Source organism: Pelophylax lessonae (genome assembly GCF_965119305.1).
Source record: "Pelophylax lessonae genome assembly, chromosome: 1".
NCBI classification, from domain to species: Eukaryota; Metazoa; Chordata; class Amphibia; order Anura; family Ranidae; genus Pelophylax; species Pelophylax lessonae.
In genome coordinates this window covers 317,451,181-317,463,877 of record NC_138768.1, presented here as the reverse complement: position 1 = coordinate 317,463,877, position 12,697 = coordinate 317,451,181, and the positions used below count along the sequence as shown (strand labels likewise).

Genomic DNA, 12,697 nt, shown 5'->3' with positions numbered 1-12,697 from the left:
TCAGGCCCAGCGCTGGATCAAACAAGGAGCCAGGTAAGTATTTGTAGGGCACGAGAGCTGAAAGTTACACTCTGTAGATCTCAGTAAGAAAAACTCTGAAAGCAGATTGGAGGGAATGGACACCCCTCCCCCTTCACACAGCACACAGGAACAGAGCTGAGGCTGTCAATCACAGGATGTGCGCTGGATATCCCTCCCCTGTCATCTTTTTCCTCTTGGTGTCAGGAAAACCTGTCAGAATTAACTCTTGCAAATAGCAGAGGAACAAGGCAGCGGACAGAAATGCCACTTACTGCTCTGGACTGAGACAATTACACACTGTAGAGGGATATGCTTTGTTCATATTTCATGTCTGAGGTTTACAACCGCTTTAGGGTAAATAGAACCTTACGCCTTTAGAACCACTAAATACGAACATTACTCATTCTATTGAAAACGTAAAGTGTATGTCATGGAAAAAAACAAAACTATTCAGTACACCTCTGCAATACATCCCCATTTACCAAAATGTTATCCCTTCAAAGAACCTGCAAGTACAGAAAAATGTTTATTCTGCAAGAAATGCATTCAGTATTCAATATTCTGCTGTGTGCTTACAGCACATTGCCTTTGCTGGATTGAACAGCAAGGTATCAATTGTCTTTTGGCTAAGCTTAAGGACAAGACAGCTCTGCATTTCTGACAGAATTAACGGGGAGACCATTCAGGAGGAAATTTTAATCAGACAAGGAGTTGTAGCTATGCGGTCACTTAGGCTAACCCAAAGTGCTTTGGGAATCCACTGTCATGTATTAATTATTTCGGATGATAAACCTACCTTGGCACTGAAGGTAAGTATTGTTGTCCCATGTGCTTTTTTTTTTTTTGTAGGTATACTTAGGCTTTGAAGACAGCAGGAATTTTATTTTCTAATTTATACTTAAAATAAAGCATACAATCTTTTGAGACCTATGTTGTGCATGAATAAAAAAAAAAAAAAAATCTTACCGTATCCCATATCTGCAGCTTTATAGGTTTCCCGTCTATATTTATCATTCTTGCACCAAACTCAACCCCTGAAAAAAAAAAAAAAAAAGTACATTAGTTGAAAATGTTTTCGTTTGGTTATTTTCTCTTTTAGCTTTCACTGATATAATGGAAACATGACTGCTAAAAACTTGTTTTAGCAAAGGTCTAGGGCTCTAGGCTCTTTCTTTTTACCCCGAAAAAACCCTTTGGTCGCTCCAGAGATGCGTGGTCATTTACTTGAAGTGATAAAGTTAGAATGTTACAGGGTCCATAAGGGTCGATCAGAATGTAAGGAGAAAAAAAAACAAACACAACCATAAAATTAAAAGAAATGCGTATAAAAATATAATAAAATGTAACTCATTATGTAGCTTGTGGATACCCAACAATTACACCTATATGATGTTGTTGGAGATCCTAATCCAAAACTATGTGCAGTAATAAAGAGTTGGCACTCCTTTGCAGCTACAACAGCCTCTACTTTGGGAAGGCTTTCCACAGGATGTTGGTAGAACGTCTGTTGGAATTTGTGGCCATTCCATCAAAAACACATTTGTGAGGTCAGGTACATAAGTTGTAAAAAAAAGCTCTTCCTCCCAGTAGCTGCTCCAATTTATCCCAAGGGTGTTCCGTAGGGTTGCAGGTCAAAGTTCTGTGCAGGCCACTTGAGTTGCTCCACAACAAGCTCATCTACCTAGATCTTCATTGACCTGGATTTACGCACAATGGTTGTAACAAGCTGAAATAGAAAGTGTTGCCACAAGGCTAGAAATGCACAAAATGTCATTAGGCTCAATCCTTAGGATCCTTATTTTTAGCCATGTGGTTTTAAGCTCCTGTTCACACCAGAGCCATTTGTCATGCGATTTGACAGTTCCAAATTGCATGACAAGTCACACCCCATTGTTGGCAATGGAACTGTTCATATCGCAGTGACTCAGGTCACAGCAACTTAGAAAAAGGATGCTGCACTATTTTTTGTCAATTTCATTGCGACTTGCATAGACTTCTGTTATATGAAATAAATATTTCTAAATATAAAGTTGCGCTCAACCAAAATACACTCAAATGAATCAGATAAATATAGTTATAAATATAAAGTGCGTATGTGAATATATTCTTCAAATACAAATGCATGATGACGTCAGTTACGCGCTGACGAAACGCGTCGGGACGTTTGGACTGTAATCACGCTACCTCATCACTTCCGGGTCCCAGTGGAACGCGGAAGTGGCGTTCTCACCCGGAGACCGCGGTTTTTGTAATCCTTCTGCTTGAAACAAGGTTTCTAAATGTAAGTGCATCCGATTTTAAATAAATTTGCTTCCTACTACATACTTCACTATGAGAGTCCTTTTTCCTGGTCACGGTATTTAAGAGAATCATGACCGGCGATAAGGAGACATATAGGTGGATATCTGGAGGTGTATGGGAGATGCCAATTGGAATACCGGATATCTATTGTTTGCGATTCCCTGCCTGAATCAACCCCCTATAATCAAGGGGTCTGCGCCATCTGGTAAGCCTCTAGTGCACACCGGGTGATCCTGTTTTTTCTTTTGGAGGTGTAGGAGACTAATAACAAGTGCTGATTTATTTCCTTGCTGATTCATTTCCTTATAACAATCTATATTGGACTTTATCCGATGGACTGTCACCTATTTAAACACTAATATATATTGTGGACTTTCACACTAATTTATTATTTGCAATCAATGTGAATTGTTTGTATAGTCACATTTATTTATTTGCATATTTATTTGAGTTTGCATTTTTGCACATATTTTTGGATTTGAAGAATATATTCACAAATGCACTTTATATTTATAACTATATTTATCTGATTAATTTGAGTGTATTTTGGTTGAGCGCAACTTTATATTTAGAAATATTTATTTCATATCTCTCTACGTTTTTACACGGTCTGTTGCGACCCCAAATAGGAACCAGTTCCTACACTGCAATATTTAATACACCATTACAGGTCCCTCTCAAAAAATGAGCATATTGTGATAAAGTTCATTATTTTCTGTAATGTACTGATAAACATTAGACTTTCATATATTTTATATTTTAGATTCATTACACACAACTGAAGTAGTGCAAGCATTTTATTGTTTTAATATTTGATGATTTTGGCATACAGCTCATGAAAACCCAAAATTCCTATCTCAAAAAATTAGCATATAATGAAAAGGTTCTCTAAACGAGCTATTAACCTAATCATCTGAATCAACGAATTAACTCTAAACACCTGCAAAAGATTCCTGAGGCTTTTAAAAACTCCCAGCCTGGTTCATTACTCAAAACCGCAATCATGGTTAAGACTGCCAACCTGACTGCTGTCCAGAAGGCCATCATTGACACCCTCAAGCAAGAGGGTAAGACACAGAAAGAAATTTCTGAACGAATAGGTTGTTCCCAGAGTGCTGTATCAAGGCACCTCAGTCGGAAGTCTGTGGGAAGGAAAAAGTGTGGCAGAAAATGCTGCACAACGAGAAGAGGTGACCGGACCCTGAGGAAGATTGTGGAGAAGGACCGATTCCAGACCTTGGGGGACCTGCGGAAGCAGTGGACTGAGTCTGGAGTAGAAACATCTAGAGCCACCGTGTAGAGGCGTGTGCAGGAAATGGGCTACAGGTGCCGCATTCCCCAGGTCAAGCCACTTTTGAACCAGAAACAGCGGCAGAAGCGCCTGACCTGGGCTACAGAGAAGCAGCACCGGACTGTTGCTCAGTGGTCCAAAGTACTTTTTTCGGATGAAAGCAAATTTTGCATGTCATTCGGAAATCAAGGTGCCAGAGTCTGGAGGAAGACTGGGGAGAGGGAAATGCCAAAATGCCTGAAGTCCAGTGTCAAGTACCCACAGTCAGTGATGGTCTGGGGTGCCATGTCAGCTGCTGGTGTTGGTCCACTGTGTTTTATCAAGGGCAGGGTCAATGCAGCTAGCTACCAGGAGATTTTGGAGCACTTCATACTTCCATCTGCTGAAAAGCTTTATGGAGATGAAGATTTCATTTTTCAGCACGACCTGGCACCTGCTCACAGTGCCAAAACCACTGGTAAATGGTTTACTGACCATGGTATTACTGTGCTCAATTGGCCTGCCAACTCTCCTGACCTGAACCCCATAGAGATTCTGTGGGATGTTGTGAAGAGTAAGTTGAGAGACGCAAGACCCAACACTCTGGATGAGCTCAAGGCCGCTATCGAAGCATCCTGGGCCTCCATAACACCTCAGCAGTGCCACAGACTGATTGCCTCCATGCTACGCCGCATTGAAGCAGTCATTTCTGCAAAAGGATTCCCGACCAAGTATTGAGTGCATAACTGAACATAATTATTTGAAGGTTGACTTTTTTTGTATTAAAAACACTTTTTTTTTATTGGTCGGATGAAATATGCAAATTTTTTGAGATAGGAATTTTGGTTTTTCATGTGTATGCCAAAATCATCAATATTAAAACAATAAAAGGCTTGCACTACTTCAGTTGTGTGTAATGAATCTAAAATATATGAAAGTCTAATGTTTATCAGTACATTACAGAAAATAATGAACTTTATCACAATATGCTAATTTTTTGAGAGGGACCTGTATTTATTTATATTTCATTGCACGGTTTTGTTAGTGCTTAACACCATATTTTCCCTCAGACTTCTGTTGTATGACGTAGCAAGCCGCAATGAAATCAGCAGTGCAAATCGCACTGAAGTAGCGTGAATTCAAAGCCGCACCGGCGGGAACGGGAGCTTAAAACAAAAGGAAACATTTATTATATTGCAGTTTACCAATTCTTACTTTAGATGTAAAGGCTGTATTAGTTTGCCTTTTTGGGCTCTCTCATCTATTTTTATTGTTTTTCTCTTCTCTTGCAGTTACAAGGATGAGACAGACCATTTAACACTAGTAGAGGTGCTTAACATGTAAAATTAATGTAAAATCTAAATTCCAAAATGAAAAAAAAATGTTTGCTGCAACTGATTATAAAAGTATAAACTGGAATTTGGCTTCAATTTGTTACTAGATTTAAAATTTGCTAGTACATCGAACACTCCCCTTCACCAGGCAGACAATGCTGCTGTCCAAAAAGGTGTCTCCTGTGCCCCTTCATTCAGAGTGGAGGCACTCTAATACAGGAGGTGCGTTACTGGCGAGATCATCAGGTGAAAACGGAGGGGAAAAAAAAAAGTCCAAAAAATGAAAACTAGTGCAGCCACCATTTAATGGTCGGTGAGCTGCAGTATATTACATTTTTGTTTTGGGTATAATACCGCTTTAAATTGTCATTAACAATGGGCACAGCAAAAAAAAAAAAAAAAAAAAAAAAAACACACAATGTTATCCGCTAGCCAACCGCCCACCAACAATGCACTGAAGACAAACGGCCGCTGTAGGCAAAGCGACATACCCGTACATTGCGGCCTACTTCCAGGTTTAGGACGCGCACATGTGTACAAGCACAGTGGGAGCTTCTCAGCAAGTGCCGGCCACTGATTTATGGCTGGGACCTGCTTATCGACATAGCTGGTAAACACTGAGCTCTGTACAGAGGGAGCAAAGCAGGGATGAGAAACTGAAAGATCATTAGTAAAAATCAGCACACTTTACACATAGTTAGGTACACTTTTAACCCCTTGATCACCCTAGATGTTAACCCCTTCCCAGCCAGTGGCATTAGAACAGTGACAGTGTATAGTATTATTAATGATCACTGTATTAATGTCACTGGTGAGGTCAGTACCAGTTAGACAGTTCCTCCCAGCGTCAGTTAGTGTCAGATTGCCCACTGCACTAAACAGTTTCATTATAAAAGTCGCTGATCGCCGCCATTAGTAGTATAAATAAATAAAATATATATAGCTATCATATACACACACACACACACACACACACACACACACACAATATATATTATATATATATATATATATATATATATATATATATATATATATATATATATATATATATATATATATATATATATATATATATATATATACATATACATATACATACACATACATATACACACACACACAGTTTGTAGGCGCTATGACTTTCACGCAAACCAATCAATATACACCAAGTGGTGATTGAATACCACCAAACAAAAACTAGTTGTGTGAAAAAAAAAATATATATATACACATTTTGTTTGAATACAGTGTTTTACGACCGCGCAATTACCAATTAAAGTGGCGCAGTGCTGAATAGCAAAAAATGGCCTGGTCATGAAGGAGGTAAAATCTTCCAGAGCTCAGGTGGTTATGGAAGGTGACACACATACTTTTGGCCATTGAATATACATAGTTCCATACAGTTACATAGTAGGTAAGGTTGAATAAAGACAGTAGTCCATCCAGTTCAACCTGTGTAGGTGAACATGTGTCAGTGTACATATCCATCTGGTAAACAAAGCAGAATGTTTAACTTTAAAATCAAGAAGTGTTCATTTTGATAATGTATGAACCCAAGTCAATCAAACTTTTTTCCATAGCTTGTCATAGTACAAATGTAATTTTGCAGCGTGCATTTAGACAGACAATCCTAACAGCCATGCTGATGGTCAGAAATTATCACACATATTTTAGTCATACATGTAGGGGGCCAAATCTAGGACTGGACAAACCACTCTAATGACCAGAACGAACTTTTCTTTTTTTTTTCTTAATATATTCTGGTAGTCTATGCAATGGCATTACAGACAATAGAGTTTTTTTTTTTTTTTTTTAAAGTTGTACTTCGGTTTGTCAAAAAGCAATATTTGTGTTTATAAACCTTGTTTTTTTTTTGTTTTTTTTTTTAAAAGACATTAAGATCACAATTATTAAACCTGTGTCTGTAGTGCATGTTTAAAACGGTAATACCATAAACAACAACATGTTATTCGATTTTTACTCCAGGAGTATATAATGAGTTTGGCAATTCTAGAGAAACACTTGAATAACGCATTACAATTTAACTAAACCCATTACATTTTAGTCGACTAAAATTAGGACTAAAACAATTCAGATGACTAAAATAGGACTAAAAATAAAATAGCATTTTAGTCAAAAGACTGACTAAAACTAAATAAAATTTTGATGACAAAACGAACAATGGATCCTACAGTTTGAAGAGTATGGCAGGTCACCCTTCAGATAAAAGGTCTAAGTGTAGAAGATCCTAATGCACATGTCACGTTTGACCTCTACCTAGAAAAAAAAAAAAAAAAGCAGAAGTTTTGGCTAGATATACTTTAAGGTTTATTCTTATGCCCAGATGCTGTTAGGATTAGCCATAATCACTATACCCTGTTGCTGCTATAGGTTAATAGGTGTGGGTAAAAGAGCTGTAAGAGAGAACTAGTTAAGAAGTGTATAACTGTATCTATAACCGCTGTATCCATGTTAGGAAGGGTTAGGGGAACCGTATATATTGCGGATGTCATGTGTGTGTGTCATATGTATGGCTGCTTTAGGGGATATAGGGAGCTGCACAGTTCACCAGTCAAAGCTGCATTTCTGCTGGCTCCTAGATTCTGTAACACTTTTTCAGAACTGCTTACAAAACTTAGCAAAGGAGCACTGCAAGTCCCTGTGCTACAAACTTTATAGTTGCAAAAACCAGACAAACACAATAAAAAGGACTGCAATGCGATATCCTTGGGTCACTGCAGATGCAGCAAGCTAGCAAAAATATATCAAACTCATTTATAATTAACAGCGTGGACTGCACAGTCTAAATACAAACCAATGTCAAGTTTAAGTATTACCTTTTGATAACCGAATATGGGGCTTAAACTTTGCAGTCTCCTCTTAAATAAATGAACATGGGGCAAAAACTGTGAAGTTTACATTCATTTCTGAAGTGTGGACCTAAATCAGATCCTGCCAACAGGGCTCACTCTATGGGCACATTCTATAGATATATACGAAAGAGCACAAGGAAATATGGCTAACCAGTTTCACAGAGCTAATTATCTATCTCTGTTTAACTTGGCCTGTTTTTAAAATCAATGGCTTGGGCACCCAGTATAAAATACAAAAAACTTTTTTTTTTTTTTTTAAATAAACCATTTCTGCAATAGACACACATTATATATACATACACTAATATATATATATATATATATATATATATATATATATATATATATATATATATATATATATATATATATATATATATATATACATACATATACACACACACACACACACACACACATACCCTTTTTTTCTGAAAATAAGCCCCACCCGAAAATAAGACCTAGCATGATTTTCAGGGATGGTTGCAATATAAGCCCTACCCCAAAAATAAGCCCTAGAAAAAATTCTTGATCTCAGCCCCTCCCTCTGCAGTATTCGGAGAGGGAAAGTAGAGCTCCAGGAGGGTCATGTGAGTGCCCAGCAGCGCTGTAAATAAGATATTTTCAACAATAAAGTTACAAAAGGAGACACACTGCACATTACATAATCTTTTTACAAAATCAATTACATAATTTTACAAGGGCTTTATCCAAGCTTTATTTTTGGGGATTTCAGAATGCCATAATGCTGACTCCTGAGCTGACAAGGAGAGAGGGGGTGATAACTTTTTTTTTTTAACATTTTATTACAGGTTTTTTAGAACATAGAGAGGGCTAAATAACACAGCACAAGCACTGTGCTGTCTATCATGCTTTAAAGCAGTGTTTCTCAACTCCGGGCATCAGGGCACACTAACAGGCCAGGTTTGCAAGAAAACTGAAATATATTACAGGTGATATCATTTGCTGCTCAGTGATTGCAGTATTCTAGTCTGCATCTCCTCAAGGTAATACTTAAAATCTGGCCTGTTAGTGTGCCCTGAGGACCGGAGTTGAGAAACACTGCTTTAAAGGATCAGGATATTTGTTTGTTTTAGGATTACAATCACTTTAAGATCGTCATTGTACATACCGTAAATAAATAAGACATCCCCTGAAAATAAGCCCTAGTGTGTTTTTTGTAGCCAAGATTGATATAAGACCCGGTCTTATTTTCGGGTAAACACGGTATATACACACACACATACATAAAATACATACATACACACACACACATACATACATACATACATACACACACACACACTATCCGGGGGCTACCACTGCACACAAATCGGTGATAAAAAATGGGTACGGGTGCACAGCAGAGACTGTAGCGAATATAAACCAAAAAAAGAGTGGCACTCACGGGTCTTGAAAGGTGAACGCACAATGACGATTTAATCTACGTTTCGACGAGGCACCTGAGGAAGACAAGCTTGTGCCTCGTCGAAACGTCGATTAAACAATCATTGTGCAAGATAGATAGGTTAGATAGATTATTTCTATGCATTAGATCATGTTCCTCCTCATGAAAGGGGAGGAGATGTTGACAAAAAAACTTTTACAGAGTGAGGCGAGATGGATCTATAAAACTGTCTGCCACTAAATATGCCAGTTTGAATGAGGCAATGAGATTCAAGCCTTTCTTATAGTAGTTATCCCCCTATATACAGGTTTGTAAATTTTCTCTACATTGACTCGTACTCTGACACCACTTTGTTTTCCATGCCATGCCTAGGAGAATGCATTTATTATGCATTTGTAAAATCATTCTCAATGGTTGTCTGATAGTGTACTTGAAGGGCTTTTATTGGAGGTATTAATGAAACAGTATTTGACCACTATCATATTGATTGTCAAAAGGCTGATTGTCAAAAGGCTGATTGGGGGGGGGGGGAGCACATAAAAAACGGGAATGTTGGCAAACACCACATCACCTGCCTGGAACCTGAGGGTGCTGTTATGTCCCCATGCTTGGTGCCTTGGTGAGTAGTAGAGGATTTGGATATGCATTGTTTTTGAACAAACGTTTCTTGTGAACATCTCACAAATTGCATCCCTTGTGGCCTTTGTTTACTTTAGATGGGAGATCTCTGATCATCTGGGAGTGCTATCTTTGACTATCTTTTTTTCATCTATTTTGTAACAACTTATCTAACTTTGGATGAACATATTTGGGAGGATTATCTGACAGCAGTTGAAGGGATTTAAATCTTTTTAGGATACATGTAGATAGGTGGTGTTTTCATTGATGAGATTGAGTTCAATTGAATAAGGCCCATGTGTGAATATTGTACATATTCTTATACACCTAGTGCAAAAAAGGATAAAGTAAGGTGCCGTAGTTTTAATAATAATAGTGATAAAAAAAATACAAATAAATAATATAATGCAACTCAATATTAAACCCATGAGAAAAAAAAGACAGACATTTGTATTAGTCAAGTCCAATGAAAATACTACAAAACATGCAAAAGATTGTGAATATAAATGAAGAACAGCCCATATATCAATAAATAGTGCTCTCCGCTCAGAGACCACAACCCCCATCACGCATGCTTCTTCATATTTATATTGTGCTCCACCACAATAGGAGGTTTGGTTTCTAACGTCACTTCCTGATAACCACTGCCGTCACATCCAGCTACCCAATAGAATGCACGCCGGGCAGCCGAGCGGAGCGAAAGGGGCAGACTGGTCAAATGAGTTTGTATGTGGGATGGAATATCACGCTACTCAAGCTGGTGCCGGTCCAGGCACCATTCATGTAAGCTGCCAACCATTTGTTCTTTCACTCGGAGATACATTTTAATAAACAGGGTTGCACTATTATCCTACTTCTTTGCCTTTTGTGCATAGGATACTGGCCATTGGAGAGGAAATTGGGTATTGGAGTGCATGGTGATATTGTGAGAAGGATTTTCAGACAGCTTGGGTGATCCCATACCGGATAAGGCTTTGTGGTCCTTTGGACCAGGGAAGTTTGGTGAGCATATTTACTTGCCATTTCATGTGGTGGAGCACAATATAAATATGAAGAAGCATGCGTGATAGTGGTTGTGGTCAATTAATGAAGAGAGCACTATTCATCGATATGTGGACTGTACTTCACATTTATAATCACAATCTTTTGCACGTTTGTATTATTTTCATTGGACTTGATTATTATAAATGTCTTTTTTCTCACAGGTTTAAAATGGAGTTGCATTATATTATTTATATGTATTTTTTTTTTTATTACTATTATTTTCTCTACAGCACCTTACTTAATCCTTTTGCACTAAGTTTAATGTGACTCACATTTAAATGGGCAGCAATTAGTGATCATTTTTGTTGGATTGGTGCCTTCAATTAGGTCATATTATATTCCTATACACCTGTATATATACCTTTTTTTCAGCTACCCTGATCAGGTGTGCTCTCCCTACGATCTATTGTCACCGCAGGAGCTGGCTTTCCTCTTTATATCAACCCTAGGATGCCTACTAGTGTTCAACTAATTATGATATATGCATAAGGTGAATGTTTATGTATCATTTTCCTTATATGTAGCACTCAGACTATCATTGCAAATAATGAAAAATGTAAGAATTCAGTATCTTTTTGACAAGTCCCTTGGAAAATACTGGTATATTTGTGTAGCATGCACATATATGCAAAACGTATATTAGCAATAAATGAGAACTGTTACGATTTGTGTGCTTAAGTATGTTGATTTTATCCAATTTGCTGTCCCCTCAAAATAACTCAACACACAGCCATTAATTTCTAAACCACTGGCAACAAAAATGAATACACCCCTTAGTGAAAATGTCCAAATTTGGCACAATTAGCCATTTTCCCTCCCCGTTGTCATGTGACTCTTTAGTGTTACAAGGTCTCAGGTGTGAATGGAGAGCAGGTGTGTTAAATTTGGTGTTATCACTCGCACTCTCACATACTGGTTACTGGAAGTTCAACATGGCACCATCTGTAGAAGAGGCTTCCTTCTGGGATGACAGCCATGCAGATCAATGTGATGCAGCGTGTGGCGTATGGTCTGAGAACTGACAGGCTGACCCCCCACCCCTTCAACCTCTGCAACAATACTGGCAGCACTCGCACGTCTATTTCCCAAAGACAGCCTCTGGATATGATGCGGAGCACGTGCACTCCACTTCTTTGGTCGATCATGGCAAGGCCTGTTCTGAGTGGAACCTGCCCTGTTAAACCGCTGTATGGTCTTGGCCATTGTGCTGCAGCTCAGTTTCAGGGTCTTGGCAATCTTCTTATAGCCTAGGTCATCTTTATGTAGAGCAACAATTCTATTTTTTTTTTCTTCAGATCCTCAGAGAGAGTTCTTTACTGACAGAACTATGAACAAATTCTCTAGGGCTATGACGCTATGGGAAGAATGGAAAGGGGCCTGCCACATTTTGGGCCAGTCCTCAGGGGATTGAAGGACATCTAAATCTGACTCCCATCGTGCTCAGTAAGAGGGTGATGAAGTGTTAGAGGCTCCCAGAAGAGAAGAATAAAGTAACAAGACTAGGCCCTGAGTAGTCAAATGAGCATGGCAACTGATTTTGAATGCAATTGAAGGTCGGGAACTATCCTAATTTCTAACCAGTTGACATGAAATTTTCACCACTGTCGGTAACCACCCATGCAATCCATACATACAAAGAAAGCAAAAACAAAAACATGTTAAGAAGTTTAGTTATGTGTAATTTTTACACAATTTTATTACAAAACTTAAATTTCTGAACTTATTTGTTTTTCGTTTCTTTGTATGTATGGATTGCATGGGTTGTTACTGACATGTGGTGAAAATGTCATGTCAATAGCTCCTAGAAATATAAATATTTAACTAG

At 38.2% G+C, this 12,697-nt stretch overlaps 1 protein-coding gene across 1 annotated transcript in view; it reads right to left on the bottom strand.

Moving 5' to 3' along the window:
* The window catches only part of RAB2B (RAB2B, member RAS oncogene family), a 52,877-nt gene that overhangs the window by 16,206 nt on the left and 23,974 nt on the right, over positions 1 to 12,697 (bottom strand). Inside the window, exon 3 of the mRNA XM_082264601.1 lies at positions 988 to 1,055. Within this exon, the coding sequence (XP_082120727.1) occupies positions 988 to 1,055 (68 nt within the window). The remainder of the gene's footprint in view (positions 1 to 987; positions 1,056 to 12,697) is intronic.